This window comes from Somniosus microcephalus, chromosome 5 (assembly GCF_052327205.1).
Source record: "Somniosus microcephalus isolate GS21.2 chromosome 5, FLI_Smic_1.0, whole genome shotgun sequence".
In the NCBI taxonomy this organism is placed as follows: Eukaryota; Metazoa; Chordata; class Chondrichthyes; order Squaliformes; family Somniosidae; genus Somniosus; species Somniosus microcephalus.
In genome coordinates this window covers 273,666,737-273,690,151 of record NC_140991.1, presented here as the reverse complement: position 1 = coordinate 273,690,151, position 23,415 = coordinate 273,666,737, and the positions used below count along the sequence as shown (strand labels likewise).

Genomic DNA, 23,415 nt, shown 5'->3' with positions numbered 1-23,415 from the left:
AAAAGGGAAGGTCTGTGATAGGATGGAAGGCAGGGGAGATTGAGAGACATTAAGAGATGGTGCAGGGCAAAAGGAGATGGTAATGGGACAAGTTAAGAAACAAAAGATGGCTCTAGATGAAGTGTAAAAAATAAATAAATAAATAAAATGAATGGAGAAAAAAAAGGAATAGGGGCAGAGGTTATGATCTGAAATTGTTGAACTCTATGTTGAGTCCAGAAGGCTGTAAAGTGCCTAATCGAAAGATGAGATGCTGTTCCTCGCGCTTACGTTGAGCTTCATTGGAACAGTGTAAGAGGTCGAGGGCAGTGAGGTCTGAGTGGGAGTGGAGCGGAGAATTATAGTGACAGGTGACCGGAAGCTCGGGGTCATCCTTATGGACTGAATGGAGGTGTTCCGCAAAGTGGTCACCCAATCTGCGTTTGGTCTCCCCAATGTAGAGGAGACCGCATCGTGAGCAATGAATACAGTATATTAAATTGCAAGAAGTACAAGTAAATCGCTGTTTCACCTGGAAGGGTGGAAGTAAAAGGGCATGTGTTGCATCTCCTGCGCTTGCATGGGAAGGTGCCGGGCGAAGGGGAAGGGGTGTTGGGGGTGATAGAGGAGTGGACCAGGGTGTCGCGGAGGGAGCGGTCTCTTCGGAATGCTGAAAGGAGAGGTGAGGGAAGATGTGTTTGATGGTGGGATCACGCTGGAGGTGGCGGAAATGGCGGAGGATGATCCGTTGAATGTGGAGGCTGGTGGGGTGAAAGGTGAGAACAAGGGAAACCCTATCGTGGTTCCGGGAGGGAGGGGAAGGGGTGAGAGCAGAAGTGCGGGAAATAGAACGGACACGGTCAAGGGCCGTGTAAACCACAGTAGAGGGGAATCCTCGGTTGAGGAAAAAGGAAGACACGTCGGAAGAACTGATTTGGAAGGTGGCATCATCAGAGCAGATGTGGCGGAGATGGAGAAACTGGGAGAATGGAATAGAGTCCTTGCAGGAAGCGGGGTGGGAGGAAGTGTAGTCCAGGTAGCTGTGGGAGTCAGTGGGCTTGTAGTGAATGTTTGTCAAGAGACTATCCCCAGAGATGGAGATGGAGACAGAGAAGTCGAGAAAGGGAAGGGAAGAGTCGGAGATGGACCATGTGAAGCTGAGGGAAGGGTGGAAATTGGAAGCAAAGTGAATGAAATTTTCTAGTTCAGGGCGAGAGCAGGAAACAGCACCGATACAGTCATCAATGTACCGGAAAAAGAGGTGAGGGAGGGGACCTGAGTAGGACTGGAACAAAGAATGTTCCACATATTACCTGGAGACATTCCTGATGATTCAGAGGAGCACAGACCAAGACTTTCTCTACAGATTAATGGCACCATTATCAGTATTTGTAAAAGCGCACAGGAGACTGATTTAGCTATACACACCGGTCCTCTGTCGCCACCCCCCTTCCCCACCCCCCCTCCCTTTTGCTGGTATGAATGAGATGAGCGCTAATGCCTTTCATTGAGGCATCAAATAGCTTTCATCGGACTTTACACCTCAAGTGAAAAGTTCTTCAGAGCTGCAACCAGGAATTGTCTTGCATTGCTTTCAGAATCATAGAATCTTACAGCACAGAAGGAGGCTACTCAGCCCATTGTGCCCGTGCCAGCACTTGAAAGAGCTATCCAACTAGACCACTCCTCTGCTCTTTCCCCAAAGTCCTTCAAATGTTTACTTTTTCAAGTATATATCCAATTCTCTTTTGAAAGTTACTATTGAATCTGCTTCCACCACCTTTGCAAAGCAGCGTATTTCAGATCATAACTCACTACGTAAAAGAACATTTTCCTCATCTGGCCTCTGGTTCTTTTGCCAGTTGTCTTAAATCTGTGTCCTCTGGTTACCGACCCTCTTGCCAGTGGAATCAGTTTCTCATTATCTACTCTATCAAAACCCCTCATAATTTTGAACTACTTGTAGTTCAGGTGTTTCTTGGGTGCAGCACATTTGTGTCACATACCACAGGATCGTTTTTAAATTTGTTTTCCACGCTGGGTCAGTTAAATGTCTGTTTTAGTTAGTGGGAGTTGTATACAGACCCCCAAACAGTAATACTGAGGTTGGGGATGGCATTAAATGGGAAATTAGAGACGCGTGCAATAAGGGCACAGCAGTTATCATGGGTGACTTTAATCTACATATAGATTGGGCTAACCAAATTACAGGAAACTCTTTGGTATCCGGCACCGACGGGACCGGTGTGGTGCCGGTTAATCAAAAAGTCCGGATTACAGAGAGGTATAGTTAAAAGGTACGAGAGCTCCGCACACAGTAACAAATCCAGGCTTCCCTGTTGCTTAGCAACATGTGCAGGAACTCTGGCCACAGACCAAGCATCCCTGTTGCTTAGCAACAAGTGTAAAGCCCCAGTTACACAGCCACAGATCGAGGAACTGCCACTAATATGAAGTAAAACTTACCTGAACCTACTCCTGAATTTTGCCGGTTAACAGAGATTTCCGATTATTTAGGTGCCGGTAAATCGAGAGTTTCCTGTAGTAACAATACTGTGGAGGAGGAGTTCCTAGAGTGTATACGGAATGGTTTCCTGGACCAATATGTCGAGGAACCAACTAGAGATCAGGCCATCTTAGAGTGGGTATTATGTAATGAGAGAGGATTAATTAGCAATCTTGTTCGAGACCCCTTGGGGAGGAGTGATCATAATATGATAGAATTCTTCATTAAGATGGAGAGTGAAGTAGTTGACTCAGAGACTAGGATCCTGAATTTAAATAAAGGAAACTACGATGATATGAGGCGCGAGTTGGCTAGGATGGATTGGGGAACGTTACTTAAAGGGTTGACGGTGGATAGGCAATGGCAAACATTTAAAGATCGCTTGGATGAACTACAGAATTTGTTCATCCCTGTTTAGCATAAAAATAAAACAAAAAAGGTGACTCAACCATGGCTAACAAGGGAAATTAGGGATAGCATAAGATCCAAGGAGAGGACATCTAAATTGGCCAGAAAAAGCAGCCAACCTGAGGATTGGGAGCAGTTTAGGATTCAGCAAAGGAGGACAAAGGGATTAATTAAGAGGGGGAAAATAGAATGAGAGTAAGCTTGCAGGGAACATAAAAACTGACTGTAAAAGCTTCCATAGATATGTGAAGAGAAAAAGATTGGTGAAGTCAAGCGTAGGCCCCTTGCAGTCAGAATCAGGGGAATTTATAATGGGGAACAAAGAAATGGCTGACCAATTCAATACATACTTTGGTTCTGTCTTCACAAAGGAGAACACAAATAACTTTCCAGAGATGTCGGGGAACATAGGGTCTAATGAGAGGGAGGAATTGAATGAAATCAGTATTTGTAGGGAAATGGTGTTAGGGAAATTGATGGTATCGAAGGCCGATAAATCCCCAGGGCCTGCTAATCTACATCTTAGGGTACTTAAGGAAGTGGCCCTAGAAATAGCAGATGCATTGCTGGTCATCTTCCAAAATTCTATAGGCTCTGGAATAGTTCCCACGGATTGGAGGGTAGCTAATGTAACCCCACTATTTAAAAAAGGTGGTAGAGAGAAAACGGGGAATCGGTTGTGGGGAAAATGCTAGAGTCCATTATAAAAGATGTAATAGCAGAGCACTTGGAAAACAGCGACAGGATCGGACAAAGTAAACATGGATTTAGAAAAGGTAAATCATGCTTGACTAATCTACTGGGATTTTTTGAGGATGTAACTGGTAGAATAGATAAGGGAGAACCAGTGGTGTATTTGGACTTTCAGAAGACTTTCGATAAGGTCCCGCATAAGAGATTGCCGTGCAAAGTTAAAGCACATGGGATTGGGGGTAAGGTACTAACTTGGATAGCGAACTGGTTGGCAGACAGGAAGCAACGAGTTGGAATAAACGGGTCTTTTTCCGAGTGACAGGCAGTGACTAGTGGGGTACCTCGGATCGGTGCTAGGACCCCAGCTATTCACAATATATATTAATGATCTAGATGAGGGAACTAGATGTAATACAGGTAGACTACCCTTTATCCGGACTTCCGAAAACCGAAACCCTCTAAAAACCGAAGGTTTTTTCGTTCAGCGTAAGTCGTGCGTACGAACGAAAAAACCTTCGGTTTTTAGAGGGTTCCGGTTTCAGAAGTTCGGATAAAGGGTAAGTCGTGCGCACGACCCCCCGCCGGCCCCGACAACCGCCGACCCCGCCAGCCCCGACAACCGCTGACCCCCCCCCCCCCGCCCCGACAACCGCCAGCCCCGACAACCGCCGACCCCCCCGCGGACCCCGCCGGCCCCGACAACCGCCGATCCCGACAACCGCCGACCCCCCCGCGGACCCCGCCAGCCCCGACAACCACCGACCCCCCCGCCAGCCCCGACAACCGCCAGCCCCGACAACCGCCGACCCCCCCCCCCCGACCCCGCCAGCCCCGACAACCGCCGACCCCCCCCCGCGGACCCCGCCGGCCCCGACAACCGCCGACCCCGCCAGCCCCGACAACCGCCGACCCCCCCGCGGACCCCGCCGACGACCCCGCCGGCCCCGACCCCCGCCGACCCCGACTGACTTCGTGCGCACGACCCCCCGCGGACCCCCGCCGACCCACCTTCCGAAATCCGAAATTCTCCTTTATCCGAAACTCGGCTGGTCCCGAGGTTTTCGGATAAAGGATAGTCTACCTGTATCTCCAAGTTTGCAGACGACACAAAGCTGGTTGGGTGTGTGTGCTGTGAGGAGGATGCCGAGAAACTCCAGTATGATTTGGACAGGTTGGGTGATTGGGCAGATGCAGTATAATGTGGATGAATGCGAGGTTATCCACTTTGGTGGCAAAAACAGGAAGACAGATTATTATCTGAACGGCAATAGATTGGGAGAAGGGGAAGTACAACGAGACCTGGGTGTCCTTGTGCAACAGTCGCTGAAGGTAAGCATGCAGGTGCAGCAGGCGGTTAAGAAGGCAAATGGTATGTTGGCCTTCGTAGCGAGAGGTTTCGAGTACAGGAACAAGGATGTCTTGCTGCAGTTGTACAGGGCCTTGGTGAGACCACATCTTGAGTATTGTGTGCAGTTTTGGTCGCCTTCTCTGAGGAAGGATGTTCTTGCCATGGAGGGAGTGCAGCGACGATTCACCAGACTGATACCTGGGATGGCAGGAATGATGTATGAGGAGAGATTGGGTCGATTAGGCTTATATTCGCTAGAGTTTAGAAGAATGAGAGGGGATCTCATTGAAACTTATAAAATTCTAACAGGACTAGACAGACTAGATGCAGGAAGGATGTTCCCGATGGTCGGGGAGCCCAGAACCAGGGTTCACAGTCTAAGGATAAGGGTTAAGCCATTTAGGACAGAGATGAGGAGGAATTTCTTCACCCAGAGAGTGGTGAACCTGTGGAATTCTCTACCACACAAGGCAGTTGAGGCCAATTCATTAAATATATTCAAGAAGGAGTTGGATATATTTCTTAAGGCTAAAGGGATCAAGGGATATGGGGAGAAAGCAGGGACAGGGTACTGAATTTGGGTGATCAGCCATGATCTCATTAAATGGCGGAACAGGCTCGAGGGGCCGAATGGCCTACTCCTGCTCCTATCTTCTATGTTTCTATAGGTGGCAGCCAAACAAACCCAGGACCACCTTGGTCCCTTTCTGTGCATAGGTAGAGTCCTTGGCCTTGGCAGCAGTGCTTCTAGGTGGGCAGGGCTTGGGGCTAACCAGCCACATTTCCCACTGCTGATCACTATCAATTGACAACTCCTGGGATATGTTGATAGGTCAGGATCGGGCTCAGCAGCAATGCTATTCCAGGACTGAAATAGCCTGTCAACAGCCTCTTGGGCAAGGTATCGGTGGGCTGGTGCCCCTGGAACCCTAGTTCAGCACAGAAAGAAAGACTTGCATTATATAGCACCTTTCACTGACCTCAGGACGTCCAAAGTGCTTTGCAGTCAATTAAGTACTTTTGAAATGTAGTCCCAGTTGTAATTTAGGAAAGGTGGCAGCCAATTTGTGCACAGCAAGCTCTCACGAACAGCAACGTAATAATGAACAGATAATCTGTTTTAGTTGTGTTGGTTGAGAGATAATTATTGGCCAGGAAACTGGGAGAGTTCCCCATCTCCTCTTCAAAATAGTGCCGTGGGATTTTCTTTTACATCCACCCGAGAGAGCAGACCTTGGTTTAACTTCTCATCCGAAGGACGGCTCATCCGAAAGACGGCACCCCCGACAGTGCAGGGCTCCTTCAGTACTGCACTGCGAGTGTCGGCCTAGATTTTGTGCTCGGGTCTCTGGAGTGAGACTCAAACCCACAACCTTCTGACTCCGAGGTGGGAATGCTACCTTTGAGCCACAGTTAACATACTATACCATACAACGGCACTCTGCTGTGCATGTCGCCATCTAAGGAGAGGAAACAAAGCACTTTGCTCCTCATGGCCAGAACCTGAGTAAGCTGCTGGTGGTCATTTCTGATGCCAACACCGTTATTTAGTTGGACTGAAAACCGAGACAGAAGTCATTAGAGCAGTAAATGGGCCTTAGCTTAATCGCAGCACCTAATCAAAGTGTTGTCCAAAATATCGTTCCAGCTAGGGGATGGTGGGGAGGCCACAAGTGTCTGTTAAACAGGGGAGATTTCCCTGGTTCTGTTTGCAGGTGCAGCAAATACAGAGAAATCGGGCAGGTCGGAGTGGATGAAACTCTAAAGGAAACCTGCCTGATTTACCTTCCATTTAAACTAATGGAGGGAAATTGGGCAGATTTCTTTAACCGTCTGGTTTTACTGGTAATCAGTGGGTGCAGACCCAGGAAAAGCACCCCTAATATTAACCCCTCTGAACTAAGGGGGAAATATTTGCACTGATGTAAGAAGAGAATAACAAGATTGCAGCTAATTAGATTTAAATTGAATGCTGTAAATTGGACTTTTATAATATGGTTGTGTAGACGTTATAATTCTGCTTCATAATAGTTCCGACTAAGAGACCTGTACAAAATCAGCTACTGTTTTGGGGACAAGACTTTTTTTTAAATCTGTGTTTTATCTCTCTCCACTTTTCTTGTCCTGTCTTCTACATCTCAAGCCATCCATGGGCAGGCAACAAGACCCCATCCCTCAGCTAATGCCACTCTGACACAGTATGTGAGGAGGTGCGAGACAGTGGCATACGGGCAACCTCCCAAGTCACACACAATCCCGACTTGACCATATATCACCGTTCCTTCGTGGTCGCTGGGCTAAAATCCTGGCACCCCCTACTGTGCTGCGCTCACTGTGGGAGCACCTTCACCACACAGTTCAAGAAGGTGGCCAACCACCGCCATCTCAAGGGCAACTAGGGATGGGCAATAAATACCGGCCTTGTCAGCAACGCCCTTATCTCGAGAATAATTTAAAATATATATATATATATATATATTTTGTTCTAAATGTTTTACCATGACATTTTAAATGAAATCACCCAACCCATGGCAGGCCTTTCAGTTAGAGCTGCTTTTTTCCTCTCAATGTTTTCAGTTTCTAGCAGACTGCGATGTGATGCCAACAGAAACCCAATGCATCCATATAATTGACCACCGTTATCGACGAGATTTATCTACCCACAGCCGTTAATGCTTCTTTCACTAATTGTGCCAATTTGAAACACTTAACCTTTTCTCCTTTTTTTCAGCAAACACTGAATTGAGCAATGTTCCTTGGTTGCCTGCGTTTCTGTGGCCCCTTGCAATTAGGATTGGCACCATGCAGACATACTTTTTAACACTAGTATCTTGACCATAATCAATGGCAACCAGTATTCGAAGTGTTAAGTTTTATAAATAACTTGAAAAGCACCATTGATCCCAGTCAGATCACACGGCAGCATCTTTATTGCCATTCATTCATCCCTGTCATGCCCGTGCAAGACCTGACACTGCTTCACCTTAACTGCTACCCACATCTCATCTCCCTTCACTCATCAACTCCTTTTCCTCCCACAAGCCAGGTTGACTCCCCATCTAAAACTTGTAGTTGCTATAAAAGTGCTTCAAATGATCAACTTCCAATGACCTCAATTGGCGGATATTTCAGTTCTCTTTCGACTGAACTGTGATAATCTTGTGCCTGAACAAATGTCCACAAAACTAGTGAATTGCCCAATGCATCACTCACAGTAAGTTGGGGGATACCGTCCCTTTCTTACCTGTCTGTCGCTTGCATGTTGCTGTTTTTTCTCTCTTTTCCTTCTTTTTCTCTGTTTACCTTTTCCTGCTCATTTCTGGGATTAATTTCAAGTTTCTCTTTCTTTCACTCTCATTTTTCTCTCTCATTCTTTCTCACTTTCTATCTCTCTCTCATTCTTCTCACACTTTCTCTCATTCTCTGCTTCTTTCTCGTCTTTGGGTGAGGGGTGCTGAAGTTGCATTTTCTGGTGGGGGAGGTAGGGGCATGCAGCTTGTAGGTCTCTGCAGCTTCCTTCACATCCCCTACCACTTCACCCTCTCCCTATACTCTCGTGATAGCGCTGTACTCTATTTAAAGTGCTGCACTCTTATGGTAAAGAAGGACAAATTTGCATTTATATAGCATCTTTCACAACCTCAGGATGCCCCAAAGTGCTTCACAGCCAATGAAGTACTTTTGAAGTGTAGTCACTGTTGTAATGTAGGAAATTGAGGCAGCCAATTTCCGCACAGCAAGGGCCCACAAACAGCACTGAGATAAATGACCAGTTTTAGTGGTGCTGGCTGATTGATAAACATTGGCCAGGACTCCCCTCCTCTTCTCTGAATAGTGCCATGGAATCTTTTACTCCCACCTGAAAGGGCAGATGGGACCTCGGTTTAACGTCTCATCTGAAACTGCACTGGAGTGGCAGCCCAGATTCTGTGCCGAAGTCTCGCTTAGGCTTGAACCCATGACCTTCTGATTCAGAGGCGAGAGACCGACCACAGAGCCACGGCTGACACATTTATGGTGCTATATTCTATTTATAGCGTTCTATTCTATTTATATCACTAAGTGTTTTAAAAACTAAGTTGCTGGTTTTCTGCTGCTGGAATACTGGTGAAAGAAAGAACAAACTTGTATTTATATTAACACTTTTCGAGTCCTCAGTATGTCTGAAATTGTTTTGCAACCAATTAATTACATTTTTGAAGTGTAGTCGCTGTTATATAGGCAAACATGGCAGCTAATTTGCACATAACCGGGTTCCACAAACAGCAAATGATATAAATGCCCAGTTAATCTGTTTTGGTGTTTTTAGTTGAGGGATGAATATTGGCCTGGACACTGGGAGAGCTGCTTGTCCTTCTTGAAATAGTGCCATGGCCTCAATTCAACACGTCATCCAAAAAAATGGCACCTCTGACAGTGCAGAACTCCATTAATACAGCACTGAAATGTCAGCCTAGATTATGTGTTCAAGTCCTGGGGTGGGGCTTGAACCCACAACTTTCTGACTCCGAGGTGAGCGTGCTACCAACTGAGCTAAGCTGATGTTGGCCAAAGGAGGAGCTCATCTACAGACATGGGAATAGGGGTCATGCAGGTATGGGACAGAGAAGGGAGGGCGTGAGTCCAGAGGCCCAACAGATGAATGACCAGAGGCGGGAATGGGGTTGGCGAATGTCCAAGTTGGTGCCAAGTTGAATGGTAGAGGTGGGAGGAATGTCATAAAGCTAGGGTCAAAGACTCCATGATGAGGAGAACTGACAAAATCGGTGGAAGTGCCTAAAAGAAAGCAAGTAAAACACAGGGGGGTAGAGTTTCTGTTTTGGGCGCAATCAGCGATCCAGGTGCAAATTGCGCCCAAAATTGTGCCTGCTTTGAGAAGTGTTTTTTTTCTCAAACTCATTTGCATATCACCAAACACACAATCTGCCATGAACCAGCGCAATCGAGCAGCATTTTAAAATGTAATTTTAAAAAATTACTTTAAAAAATATTCCTCAATTATATTTAAGAATGGTAACTTGGTGCAGTTTGATTAATACAGCTGAAAATGGATTTATCACAAAAAATAAGCATTTTTAATCCGTGTCAATCCAACACCTGTGAGTAACCCGATTTTAAATGACTGAAAAAGAATTAAAAAAAAAATATACAGAACCATTTGCTAGTTGTATAGGGGTACAGTGGTCAGTTTCTTAGTAAATTTAAAAAAAATTACATTCAAAAGCTTTTAAAACGTGCCTATTAGTGTCCTTGTGTCAAAAAGAACCAGCTTAATTTTTAGAGCCTCCTCGAAGGCCTGCAAATGAGCGCACTTAACGGAAACCCACCATGGTGACTAATTCACCCTGGGGACGTGGCCAATTTTGTGGGGCGGGGCCTGTTTCTAGCGTGATGTTTTTAAAACTAGTGCGAAAGATCTCGGAAACTTGATCTGCGTTGAACGTAATTTGTGCTTAAAATTCCACGATCTTTTGCGCGGGTTACGCAAGAAATTAAAAGAAAGGTTAATTAATACTTTCAATATAATCTATAAAAAGAGTTTAATAAGTTTTAATATAAAAACAGGCAGAGAAGTGGAGCTGGGAACCGTTTCACGTTGACTGTTCATTTCAGAATCATCAAAGTCGCAGGATGTTGCAAAACTGTTGATGGCTCTGCTCCTCATGTCTTGCACTGCTGTACTTTTGTGTTACTAACAAGCAGCTTCTGCCTCCTGCTTTCTTGCTGCACGCTGGCATAGCTTGATGTGGAGGGCAATGTTGGCATCTTCGATTGTCCTCTGACAGTAAGTCATGCCTGTTCTCTTTGGCCCCATCTTAAACATAAGCTCCAGCTGCATTGATATTTTTCACCTGTCCCCATTTGTCTGTCCTGTGTTTGTCTCCTGTTTGTTTTTTAAGGTCACATGGTTTGGAAAGATACCAGCTGTATATATTATAAAGGAATATAGCTGCATATGAACAGAGAAGGAATCTTGTGATTTGATTGTACGGATTGTTTTTATGTATAACGCTGTTGTGGAAATCAGTGCGAGTAACATCGGCCTTCTCTGCCCAATGTTAGTTGGCCAGTTCATACACTGACTGATGTCAAGGTGCAGGTCACATTCCCCGCTCTCATCTGACCCTAGGTGGCCAACAATAAAAAAAAAATGAGAACACAAACTAACAGGTATTCCAGGACAGTGCAGTGATGCTACATGGTGATGCACCAACACTTGATGCCACAGCGCAGCGATGGACACGGGTTAGAAATCTTGCTCAGTTGGATTCCTAATTTGAGCCACATTAAAGGGAATGGTGCCGAATGGGGGAAAAATCTGGGATCTCCCAGCAGCAGCGGGAGCAAATGGATTCTCATCTCGGTGAACCATATACCATCTCGCGGGCAGATACCAGAGAACGTGGCTACAGTCTGGAACTGTGTGTGTACTGTACTCACCCTCTCAGCCACAAGCTCTCAGGCCAAGCAGATAAACAAGGAAAACCAGCCTAGAAATGTACTCTGCTGGGAAAATAGTAACAAAAAAGTTTTTTTTTAAAAGAAAGAAGTGGTAAGATTTCTGCAGGGATAAGACTAAATGTTTTTTCTGGTGCCAGCCCATATTGCCATGATTTGAACTCATGACCTCTGGGTTGCTGTGCTACTGTACTCTTACCCACTGGTGGTGGTGTTGTCTAGATTCGGCAGATTGATTTACTTCGCCTCGGACAGGCAAAGCCATTCTGCTCAGCGCACCCTAACTGCTGGTAATACCCCATGGCAGAATAAGCAAATTGCAAATGCAGCTCCCGTCTGCTCCCAGTTTTGCCCCCCCGCCCCCCCCCCCCCAAAAAAATGCAGTGATTAAAAATACAGGCCTTATCACAGCTTATTTTTGTAATAGAAGGAGCCGTGTACTTAATGGAGGCAAGACTCCAGATCATGCTTCCATTGCGATCAGGAGTGGGAGGGAAGCATGTTTTACAAACAGTCGTGCCTTTTTATTTCATCCCTTTGCACTTCATGTGGGCGAGTCAGGTGTCCTTCCCATTTATGAAGGCAGTTTCCAACCTTGCAGACTATGACATGTCTGTAAGATGCCAACACAAGAAAGTATAAGCTAGAAGACAATGGGATTACCTCAGAACGGCACAATAATTGGAGGATGGGGGAACATCTAGGCAATAGTGACCATAATATAATACGCTTTAAGATAATAATTGAGAAGGACCTAAGTATGATACCTGTGTAATAGATTGGAGAAAAGTTGATTTTGAGGGGCTGAGAATAGAACTTGGGAAAATAAAATGGACAACAATATTGGCAAACAATGACGTAGAACAGCAATGGAAAACATTTAAAATGGTGTTCAACAGAGTCCAGGAAAAATATATTCCACTAAAAAACAAGAACAAGCTAAACACTAATGCGACACCGTGGATGAATAAAGGCATAAGGAAAAATTGAGGGTAAGGAAAGAGGCATACATCAAGTACATGGACAGCAGGGAAGAGCATGATAAGGGAGAATACGAAGAGATTAGGAGAGAAGTCAAAAAAACAATTAGGAAGGCAAAGAGGAACTATGAAATTAAATTATCAAGGAACATAAAACAAAATAGTAAAATATTCTACAGGCACATAAATAACAAAAGGAAGGTCAGGATGGGAATAGGGTCACTAAGGGATGGACAGGATAATACCACAGGCAGCAATAGAGAGGTGGCAGAAATATTAAATAATTACTTTTGTTTCAGTATTTACCAGGGAGATAGAACAGGTGGACATGACATCGGATGATGAGATTAGTAATGAGTTAACTGCATTTAAAATAAAAAGAGGAGCTATATTAAATAAACTAATCAAACTCAAAAGAGGATAAAACCCCTGGTCTGGACGGATTACATCTGCGTATTTTAAAAGAATCTAGGGAAGAGATAGCAGAGGCATTACTACACATATTTAATAATTCGTTAGAAAAAGGTGTAGTACCAGAGGACTGGCGGATAGCTAACATAATACCTATATTTAAGAAGGGAGATAAAAGATGTCCAGGGAACTATAGACCAGTCAGCTTAACATCGGTGGTAGGAAAAATAGTGGAATTCCTACTAAAGGAGAAAATAGAAGAACATCTAGAAACAAAAAAATATAGTAATGAATAGTCATGGATTTCAAAAGGGAAAGTCTTGCTTGCCCAACCTCATTGAATTTTTTGAAGCAGTAATGGAGAGAGTAGACAAGGGTAATGCAGTAAATGTAATTTATCTAGATTTTCAAAAGACCTTCGATAAGATACCACATAATAGACTAATGAATAAGGTCAGAGAATGCTGAGTGTGGGGACAAGTAGCAGAATGGCTAGCTAGCTGGCTTCAAGGCAGAAAGCGGAGAGTAGGGGTAAAGGGTAGCTATTCAGAGTGGCAGAAGGTGGGAAGTGGTGTTCCACAAGGATCAGTGCTGGGACCACTGTTGTTAACAATTTAAATTAACAAGTTAGACTTTGGAATCAAAAACACAATTTCTAAATTTGCGGATGATGGCAAATTGGAGGGGATAGCCAATACTGAGGAGGACTGCAACAATTTACAGGAAGACATTAATAAACTTGCAGAATGGGCATATAATTGACAAATGAATTTCAACACAGATAAATGTGAGGTATTACATTTTGGTAGGAAGAATAGGGAGGGCACCTATTGTATGGAGGGTGCGAGTCTGGGTGGGGTCGAGGAGCAAAGGGATCTCTGAGTACAAATGCACAAATCACTAAATGTAGCGACACAGGTTAACGAGGCCATGAAATAAACCCGAGTGCTTGGTTTGCTTTTTTTTTTAGGAGGGTTAGAATTGAAAAGTAGAGAAGTTAAGCTAAACCTATATCGAACCTTGGTTAGACCACACTTGGAGTACTGCGTACAATTCTGGTCGCCATATTATAAAAAAGATATAGAGGCACTGGAGAGGGTGCAGAGAAGATTTACAAGGATGATACCAGAAATGCGAGGGTATACCCATCAGCAAAGGATGAGCAGGCTGGGCCTCTTTTTTCTCTTGAAAAGGGAAGGCTGAGGGGTGACCTAATAGAGGTCTTTAAAATTATGAAAGGTTTTGACAAGAGTAGATACAGGGAGAGTTTTTCCGCTTGTGGGGAAGAGCAAAACTGGAGGCCATCAATAGAAGATAGTCACCAAGAAATCAAATACGGAATTCAGAAGAAACTTTTTTACCCAGAGAGTGGTGATAATGTGGAACTCGCTACCACAGGGAATTGTTGAAGCGAATAGTATAGATGCATTTAAGGGGCGGTTAGATAAGCTTATGAGGGAGAAGGGAATAGAGGGTTATGCTGATAGAGTTAGATGAGGAAAGACGGGAGGAGGCGCGAGTGGAGTATAAACATGAACTGGTTGGGCCAAATGGCCTATTTCTGTGCTGTATATCTTATGTAAAAAAATACTTTTATCAATAACGAGTAGAGTTCCTACTGATCCCAGCTTTGTGAGGGGAGCTGAGTTAGCTGCAGTTGGAAATGGTCATCTGTCTCAGCACACCTGTGATTTGGAATATGACTGCCATTTTAGCTCGCTCACCCTGCAGCGTGTAGTAACTCCTCCACGGTAGTTCCCACAGTGATGCCTGTAGCACTCAAAAACAAACAGAAGTAAAAAAAATTGCTGTCGTTTTGATTTTTTTTTTGAGCACAGATGGGGAGACTTCCTTAAGGCTAGAGTAAAATTTCACCATCTCATCAAGATTGGTGAACCTCTGACAGGCATATTGAATGAATACTGGAGTTAATGACCATAAACAGCTGTCCACTTGACACTTAACACTGAGTTGGCAAGAAGATAGTCTGTTTCTCAATATTGAATTGAGTTACATCTTTTATAAAAGAATATTCAAATATTTTTTCGTTGGAAAATAAAAATTCAAGTGTCATCTTGAAGGGACATACAGCTCATATTATTGGTCTGTAAATGGATACAGTATAAATCAGCTTTTCTTTTCAGGATTGTGAATTGTAAGCGGTGTGGGTTTTATTAAAAAAAATAGTTGTAAGCGGGAAATGGTGTCAAGTGGGCAACAGTGTAATAAATTCTCATGTTTAGTGATAAATGGCCTTTTTAAAAGCTGATGATGGTGCGGGATGAAAATACTGCAGCGTTGGAACTAGCAGTCCACTTTTTGGTCTCCATTTAGTGTGTTTAGGTTATTAGGAGCTTTGAACTAGGCACAACACACCAGTTACACACTCATTGGAGCAAGGGCATGGGAAGCCAGTTTAAGCCTGTACTGTTAACATTGTTCACTCCTGTTTTGTGGTGAAATATTGTTCATGCAACTTTGGACTTTCAGGTATATTCAGAAATAAATATTTTTTCTTTTTACAGTAATATGTTAAATTACATTAAGATTTTTAACCATGGATATCTTTTCTTTTCTTTTTGCTCTTCACAGGAAATAGCGAATATCTTGGCCCAGAAACAGCTGCGTTCCATTATTTTAAGTGTAAGTCTGGGGAAAGGTATTGGACAAAAGCCATCATTTTTACTTGTACTATTACTGCATATTTTATTAGAAAACAACAACTTGCATTTATATAGCGCCTTTAACGTCGTAGAACGTCCCATGGCACTTTACAGAAGCGTAATCAGACAAAAATTGAAACCGAGCCAAAGGAGGAGATATTAGGACAGATGGTCAAAGGAGGAGAGAGAGGCGGACAGGATTAGAGAGGGATTTCCAGAGCTTGGGGGCTAGACGGCTGAAGGTACGGCTGCCAATGGTGGGGGATGCACAAAAGGCTAGAGTTGGAGGAGCGGAGGGGAGGGAGGGGGATGAATTCTGTTGGCTCAGACACCAAGCCGAGCAGCCATATAATCTCCTGGGAGAGGCAGGAGACCAGAAAAAGGAACCCAAGGGTGCGGGGTGGAATATCTGGAAAATTCTTCGCTGACCCCCTCAGGTGAGCAAAATCAGGGAGCACATTGAGCGGTTAACTGTTAAATCACTTGCCTACATCATAGGACCACGATTAACACATTACAAATCAGCTCCGGCCTGATATAGGCTCTGCCCGCGCCACCCATGTGGAGATCCCACCCAAACTGGCAGGAACAGGGCAGCCAATGTATCACTGCCATTTTCAGAGCAGTGCCCCCCCGTTCCTATCTGACGGAGGCACTTAAAATCGACTCTAATCAGAGTTCAAAAACCAGCTGCAGTTAGAAGCATGTTCTCAGCCGATCTTGATACAAATGTTGTGAAGGTTTAGTCAGCTGTCAAGGAAATAAGTTACATTCAAACAAAAAGATTGAGTTTTTTTTTCCTAATCGTGTGCACCACTTGCATCTCCTTTTGAATTGAGCTGACAGTTATTTAAATCCAGTAAGGTCTGGCAGCCATTCAGGGTAATTCAAATAGATTGAAGTGCTCAAATCATTTTGAGTTGATTGGAACCTACAGAGAGATAGATTAGAACAATTCAGTTCCTGCAGGTAAAGACTACAAGAAGAAAATATTCCATTTACAAAAAAAATCTTACATTATAGATCGTAATCATTTATTAATTTTGTTGGAAGAGCTGCTCAGTATAATATCTACTGTAAGTATATCGATGTATTCTGTAGTGTATGTAACCGTTCTACCTTTAAGAGAACTATTGTATGTAACCGTCCACCTTTAAGAGAACTATTTTAGGTGTTGCACTACTTTATCTTGGCTGCGGTATACTGTAATACCGGTGGTGACCACACCGGTATATAAGTGCTGTGTAATGAGTGATTGGGCAGATTCGCCCTGACCTTCGAATAGTAAAGTCCTGTTAAAGTTTACTCTTGTAGTCTGTGTAGTAATTTGCAATATAACACACAGATTTTACAGTGGCAACGAGTTCGATCTTACCCTGCGGCAGCGATACATCCGAAGCAGTTAACGAGCGTCGAGAAGAGGCATCCGCCCTCGTCGTTCTGCTGAGAGAAGACTCGAGTCTGCAGAGCAAGGAAGAAGGAAGAATTCAGACACGAAGCCTTCCATCAGCAACAGGCAGTGATCGTCCCTTCTGTCACGGTGGTGAGTGAGCCGATCAGCCACGAGAAGCAAGTCGGCCACGTTGACTGTGAGTAGGGGGGAAATAAAAAGAAACGGAGGATAAGGGCGGTGAACTCGACCACGGTCGAGTTCAAGGAGCCGGACAGAAGTCGGGGCCAGAGACGCTGAGACTGGGGCAGCGAAGGGCACGGAAGCCGCGGTACAAGCGGGAACGCAGCCGGTGTGAGAGACCGGGCTACAAGCGGGAACTCAGCCGGTGTGAGAGACCGGGCTACAAGCGGGCTGGGAGACGCAACAGCGTCGTGAGACAGCTCGACCGCGACCGGCGAAAAAGGCCGGGCAGCTACCGAGGCCGCGAGGCGCTGCGACCGGGATCGTAAGGCGCGGGAAGAAATAAAAAAAATAATAAATAAATAAAACCGCGGAGGACTCAGCCGCAGCCGGGGGAGGAAAGGACCGGACTGCGAGAGGGCTGGGAGGCGCGATTGGAAGCCGCTGAGGGAGAGACAGAGCCCGAGCGAGCAGGAGAGACAGAGCCCGAGCGAGGGGGAACGGGACCGAGCGAGGGAGACCGAGCGAGATTCCGCCCAGCGGCTGGAACTGTTCGCCGCCAACGGGTTGTCCCCAGCGCCGGTTGCCCTGCCGAGAAAAGGGAACAAGGAACGCACTGAAGCCGGCGCACAGGCTACGAACCCCGAAAGCCAGCGGTCGTCGCCCGAGAGCAAAGCTTACCCCTCCCGCCAGGGGAAGAAACGCGGGAAGCCGCCAGTAGGCGGGGAAGAAGACAGGAGCGGGAAACCGCCATTTTGAAAGTGGGCGGGGAAGAAGACAAGCGCGGGAAACCGCCATTTTTGGAAAAAAAAAATAATGAACAAATTCGTTGTTGTTTCTCAGAAAGATAGTGAAGATGCCTAAGCATGGTAACATCAACGACTTCGATTCCGAGGTGGAAGATTGGGCCACGTATGTAGAACGCATCGAGATATATTGTGAGGCCAATAAAATAGCAGATGATGATAAAGCTCTAACCTTACTAAACTCAATGGGGGCGAAGACATACGGGCTATTGAAGCATCTTCTATCACCAGCTAAACCGGCGGATCAGACTTTCACTAATATTGTTGCTGTCCTGAAGGATCATTTGAACCCCACACCGCTGATGTTGGCGGAACGATTCAAATTTTATGCGAGAAAGCAACGGAAAGAGGAAAGCAACGCGGAATACTTGGTTGAACTGCGTAGATTAGCGAAATACTGTCAGTTTGGGGAAAATCTGACAGAGGCATTGAGAGACAAGTTTGTGTGCGGGTTGTCGAAGGAAGGAACACAAAAGCGGCTGCTAGAAGAGAACGATCTTACACTTGATAAGGCTGTCCTTATTGCAGCATCGCATGAAGCCGCAGCGAGAGGCACTGCAGAAATGCAGCTGAAGGCAGCGGTACTCAGCGTGGATCAAATGACTTCGGGTACAACGAAATGTTATCGTTGTGGGAAGACAACACACGACCAGAACCAATGCTGGTTTAAAAACCAGGAATGTAGAAAATGTGGCAAGCTTGGTCACATAGCTAAAGTATGCCGGTCAGGAAAGAAGACCAGCAACAAAAAAAAGTCACCGCAGGAAAAGTACAGCAAAGTACACAAGGTGGCTGAGAAGAGTTCGGATGAACAGAATTCGGATTCAGACCCAAACGGCCAGGAACTGGGTAGTCTGAGAATTCACAATGTGAGTAAGGAAGCTGACCTACAAACTATCTGGGTCATGCTAAAAATAGCCGGAGTTCAAGTAAAAATGGAATTGGACACAGGATCAGCCCTATCAGTCATAAATCGAAGGGATTACAACCGGCTATTCTCACATATACCCTTGAGAGATACCAAGATCGTATTGCAGACATACACGGGGCATAAAGTATACCCCATCGGAAAGATAAAAGTCAAGGTGAGAGACAAGGGCAAAGAACACCAAGGAATGGACTTATATGTACTACCTGAGGGAGGTCCACCACTTCTGGGACGGGAGTGGATCAGGGAAATAAACATGGAATGGCACTACCTAAAAGCAATAACGAGTGAGAACTCGGTGAAGACAATCAGCTCAGACTCTGAAACTGATGACGATAAGACCAGCCCAGGTGCGAAAGACAAGTCTAAAATGGACTTGCTGACTAAGGTTGGAAAAACGAAGGAGTGCATAAATGCTTATGCTTCAGAGGAGAACAAAGTTTCAGAACAGAATTCCACTGAACAACAACAACATAGTTTGACAGAGAATTCTGAGTCTGTCCAGTTTACAGACATGCACAATTCTGAGGAACACCGGGCTCGAACTCAACTCCATTTCAAATTACAACAGCAATTAGAACAATTGAGTTGCCGTCTTGAGCAAGAGATGAAAGCAATGAAAAAGTTCTTTGACACAGAGTGGGAGAATCTGGAAAGACAACAGAAGCAGCTGATGGAGAAAAGGGAGCAGGAGCACACAAACCGTCTGCGCGAGGAGGCCAAACGAATCAAAGCTGATTCGGTTTCTGAAGGTACGTGCTCTAATCTGGTGGAGCAAGATGTTCAGCAACTGAAGGTGCTTGTTAGCCGGTTGCAGGCAGAAAAGGCTGATTTGGTCGCCATGAATTCCGAGCTCCTACTGAAGTTGGGTGCAGCATCACCGGACGATTCATTTGTGGAAATTCGAATGGTGGAGGCTGCGGATGATGGCAAAGTAGAAACAGCAAAGGAGCCCCAGGGCAAGGTTATAAACATCCCTGCAGCTACTGGGAAACGGATGATGTCAGAAGAGTTAACAGTCAGCCAACTCCTTCATATGCTGAGGGACAAGACTCTGAAATGGGAACAATTTGAACATGAGCTTAAATCTTCAAAGGAGAGGGGTTTGGAGCTCTCAAAAGTTATTGAAATAGCTGAGGTTGCAACACAGACTGAGAAGATGGCAGCAGAGCAACCCTTGGATGCCAAAAGTATGCTGACTCACGTCAATGTTGAACAACAGAATGCCGAAACAACTGCTCCAGTAGAGGGATTGAATAATACGATCAATCAATCTCCGAATGAAGTTGAAGTATTGAAATCACGAATGAGGTCATTAGTAAAAGACTTGCAGGAAGCCCAGAAAAAGCTGGAGGAAGCTGAACACATGAAGAAGTCTCTTCAGGAGAGATGTCTGGAATTAGAACAAAAGCTGACTAACGTCCAGCTGGGCATGGAGGAAATAAAAGACCCTCTCGCTGGCCTAGCTCAGGACGACACCGATTATTACCACGTCCTGTTGAACGACACCGAATATAACGATGACCTGTTCTGCCCAGCTTGTGGGGAAATCTTCCGAAGTGCAAAAACCCTGAAGAATCACAAAAAGTCTAAGAAACACCGGGAGATGGTGGCGCTGCTAAGGCAACAGGAGAAAGAGGAGGAGGAACTGTGCATGTGGCTGGCAGCGGAGCACAGAGAGTCTCCAAGAAGCAGGAAAGGAAAAGACGAAACAGAAGAAGATGACCCATCTGAACCATTATCACCCCTACCAGATCACGCACGTGGTCCCTCCGAACGGAACCAAATCAGTTTGGAAGTAGAAAAACTTCCCAAGGTACTCAAGCTTTTAGAAGTCAGCAATGCTGGTTCAGAAGTGACGGAAGTTCAAGCTGTTAAGTCCAGTGAAGGACTATTGGATGAGTCACCCCAGCAAAGTGAACCGACTACACCACAGGGAACTGCTACACCACTGAGGCGTTGTCCAGACCGAGTCAAGAAGCACAGGAGGCGCCTCCACAGAGACTGAATCTGTGAACTGTTTTCCGCAGAGACTACATCTGTGAACTGTTTTTACATGAAGTTGGATATATGTTATGATGTTATGTTTAATGGGGAATAAGTATGTTGTAAGCTAAAAAGGGAGGATTGTAGTGTATGTAACCGTTCTACCTTTAAGAGAACTATTGTATGTAACCGTCCACCTTTAAGAGAACTATTTTAGGTGTTGCACTACTTTATCTTGGCTGCTGTATACTGTAATACCGGGAGTGACCACACCGGTATATAAGTGCTGTGTAAGGATTTATTGGGCAGATTCGCCCTGACCTTCGAATAGTAAAGTCCTGTTAAAGTTTACTCTTGTAGTCTGTGTAGTAATTTGCAATATAACACACAGATTTTACATATTCCATTACTGTTGTTCTAGTTTCATCGCTCCACCATTGGCAGCGGTGCCTTCAGCTGCCTAGGCCCTAAGCTCTGGAATTTCCTCCCTAAACCTCTCCACCTCTCTCTCCTTTAAAACGCACATTTTGGTCACCATTCCTAATATCTCCATATGTGGCTCGGTGTAACATTTTGTTTGGTAACGCTCCTTGGGACGTTTTACTACATTAGAGGCGTTATAGAAATGCAAGTTATTGTTGTGTACACTTGTTCACATATTGTTCAATAAATTTGCATGTTAAAATCTAATACATGGTCTGAGGTTGTGATGCTTGACCACTTTCCAAAGACAAAAGAAAGTTTGTATGTAGGCATAGAATAGCTAAAGCAATTTACAGAAAGCTTTTCTTTTTGTTATCCTGAGCTCATAATTAGAAACTCTTTGAGGCCATACAAATTTAAGGGAATAAAATTCAACTTTGGTGTGCGTGTAAAATGTATGATTCCAGATAGGCCGCCCGTTAAACATCCCGCCTGGTTTTCCTTTCCATTGAAAATATTTTGGCGGGGGGGGCAGTAGAATCTTGAAGTTAAAAATGCTATTTAATGTAGTTTAAATCTGTACTTGGTAGAGAGTGAAGAGAGAGAAAAAAGATCAGATTGACACCAGTGTTAAGATGCTGACACACTATGAAAGGGATTCTGGTTTACCTCAGAATATTTGCTTTGCTGTTAATAGATATAAATGCACTGCTTCACAAAGGGTCTGGAAAGTGATTTTATTTTGAAAGCACGTGAATAATAAAGCAACAATCTTTCCTAGATTGAGGGGCTAGTACTTTTCATTTATAGTCCTTGGCCCCACAGTGAAAATCTCTAATGAGAATGGAGGTTTATTTTGTCCTTTTGGAGAAAAAAAAATTGACAATTTTTACCCCTCAAGTTAGCTCCCATATTCACACCAGCTTCTTTAGTCAGAAGTGCAATCTGCAAAAAGTCTCGTAGATATATAATGAACATCCTGCCAGGAAGCACATTAAGAGTTAGTGTGAACAGGATCCCAGGCTTTTGACTGGTTTTATTCTCTTAACAATGGAAAGAAAATTCAAGCTACAGTCAAATTAACTTGGCGCACATGGCTGAGTTACACAGCTATAGCCCTCCCTATCTCTGTAACCTCCTTGGCTCGGTGTCAAATTTTGTTTGCTAATCGCTCCTGTGAAGCAACTTGGGACGTTTTACTATGCTAAAGGCGCTATATAAATACAAGTTATTCTGAACTTCAAAAGTCCTACATAAATGCACTGACCGTGGTAAACTAGTCCTGGTTGTTCTCATTTGGACTACGTTTCATATGCAGCATCAGTGAGACAGAAAATGTTTGTTCAGCCTTTCTTAATGCTGCACATGATGTGATACATTCTTTTACTCAAGGGATTGCAATTTGAATGGTATTAGTCTTTTAGATCTGTCTGTTCTGTCAGGGAGTCTGATAATGCCATGACCGTGGCAGTGTTGAAGAGTGAATGACAGTGTAAGCAAGCTGAGTTGTACACTACGATAGGCCAAATACTGTAGTGATTCTTTTTGCAAAGTATAAAAGATGACAGGTAATGTCAATTCATCTCTACATTTATTTGAGAAAGAAAGTTCCTTATTAAAGTAGAAAAGTTGGCCACTAAGAAGATGCATCATGGCCATTTGAGATAATGGACCAGAATCTGCTGTAACAGGGCATCTAACGCCATCTGCCATTAGTTAGACTTGCCCCTGTACCCATCAGCTCAAACCATTTTTGCCCACAAAGTTGCTGAAAGTGCGAGCTGCTAACGACACAGCGAGGGCAACAGGGCATCTGGGACCTGAGTGAACAGGGCAACCTAAGAGATTTAAGGATTGGGAAATAAATAGCAGAAGGCCTGAGAAGGAGGGTGAATTAAAGGGAGTGAATTCAGTGTTAAATCAGGTGCAGAAAGAGAAATAAGGAGAGGGAAGGAAAGATTGGATTGCGAGAGAGAGAAAAAAGAGACAGAAAGGAAAATAAGAAAAAAATGTAATTTAACATTTGACATTTTAAAAATCTCCCTGAAGAATTCAAGACGTGAAGGAATGAGACTCCACACTTGTAATAGTTAATTTTCAGAGCCAGAGAGCTTGGTTGGCAGTAATTAACACTTACCATGTCATTAAAAGGGTACTTGCGCTTGTAATTACTAGCCCTAAATATCTGCGGCCGGATTAGTTTGTTTCTGCCGCACAAACACAGGAAATTCACAACATTCAATGCATGTCAA

The 23,415-nt window shown here is 44.5% G+C and overlaps 1 protein-coding gene across 6 annotated transcripts in view; it reads left to right on the top strand.

Moving 5' to 3' along the window:
- Window positions 1-23,415, top strand: part of elmo1 (engulfment and cell motility 1 (ced-12 homolog, C. elegans)) — a 351,678-nt gene that overhangs the window by 148,337 nt on the left and 179,926 nt on the right. For all 6 annotated transcript variants that reach the window (XM_085988968.1, XM_085988965.1, XM_085988967.1 and 3 more), the window contains one exon: window positions 15,377-15,427. In XM_085988968.1, coding sequence (XP_085845094.1) covers window positions 15,377-15,427 — 51 coding nt within the window. The remainder of the gene's footprint in view (window positions 1-15,376; window positions 15,428-23,415) is intronic.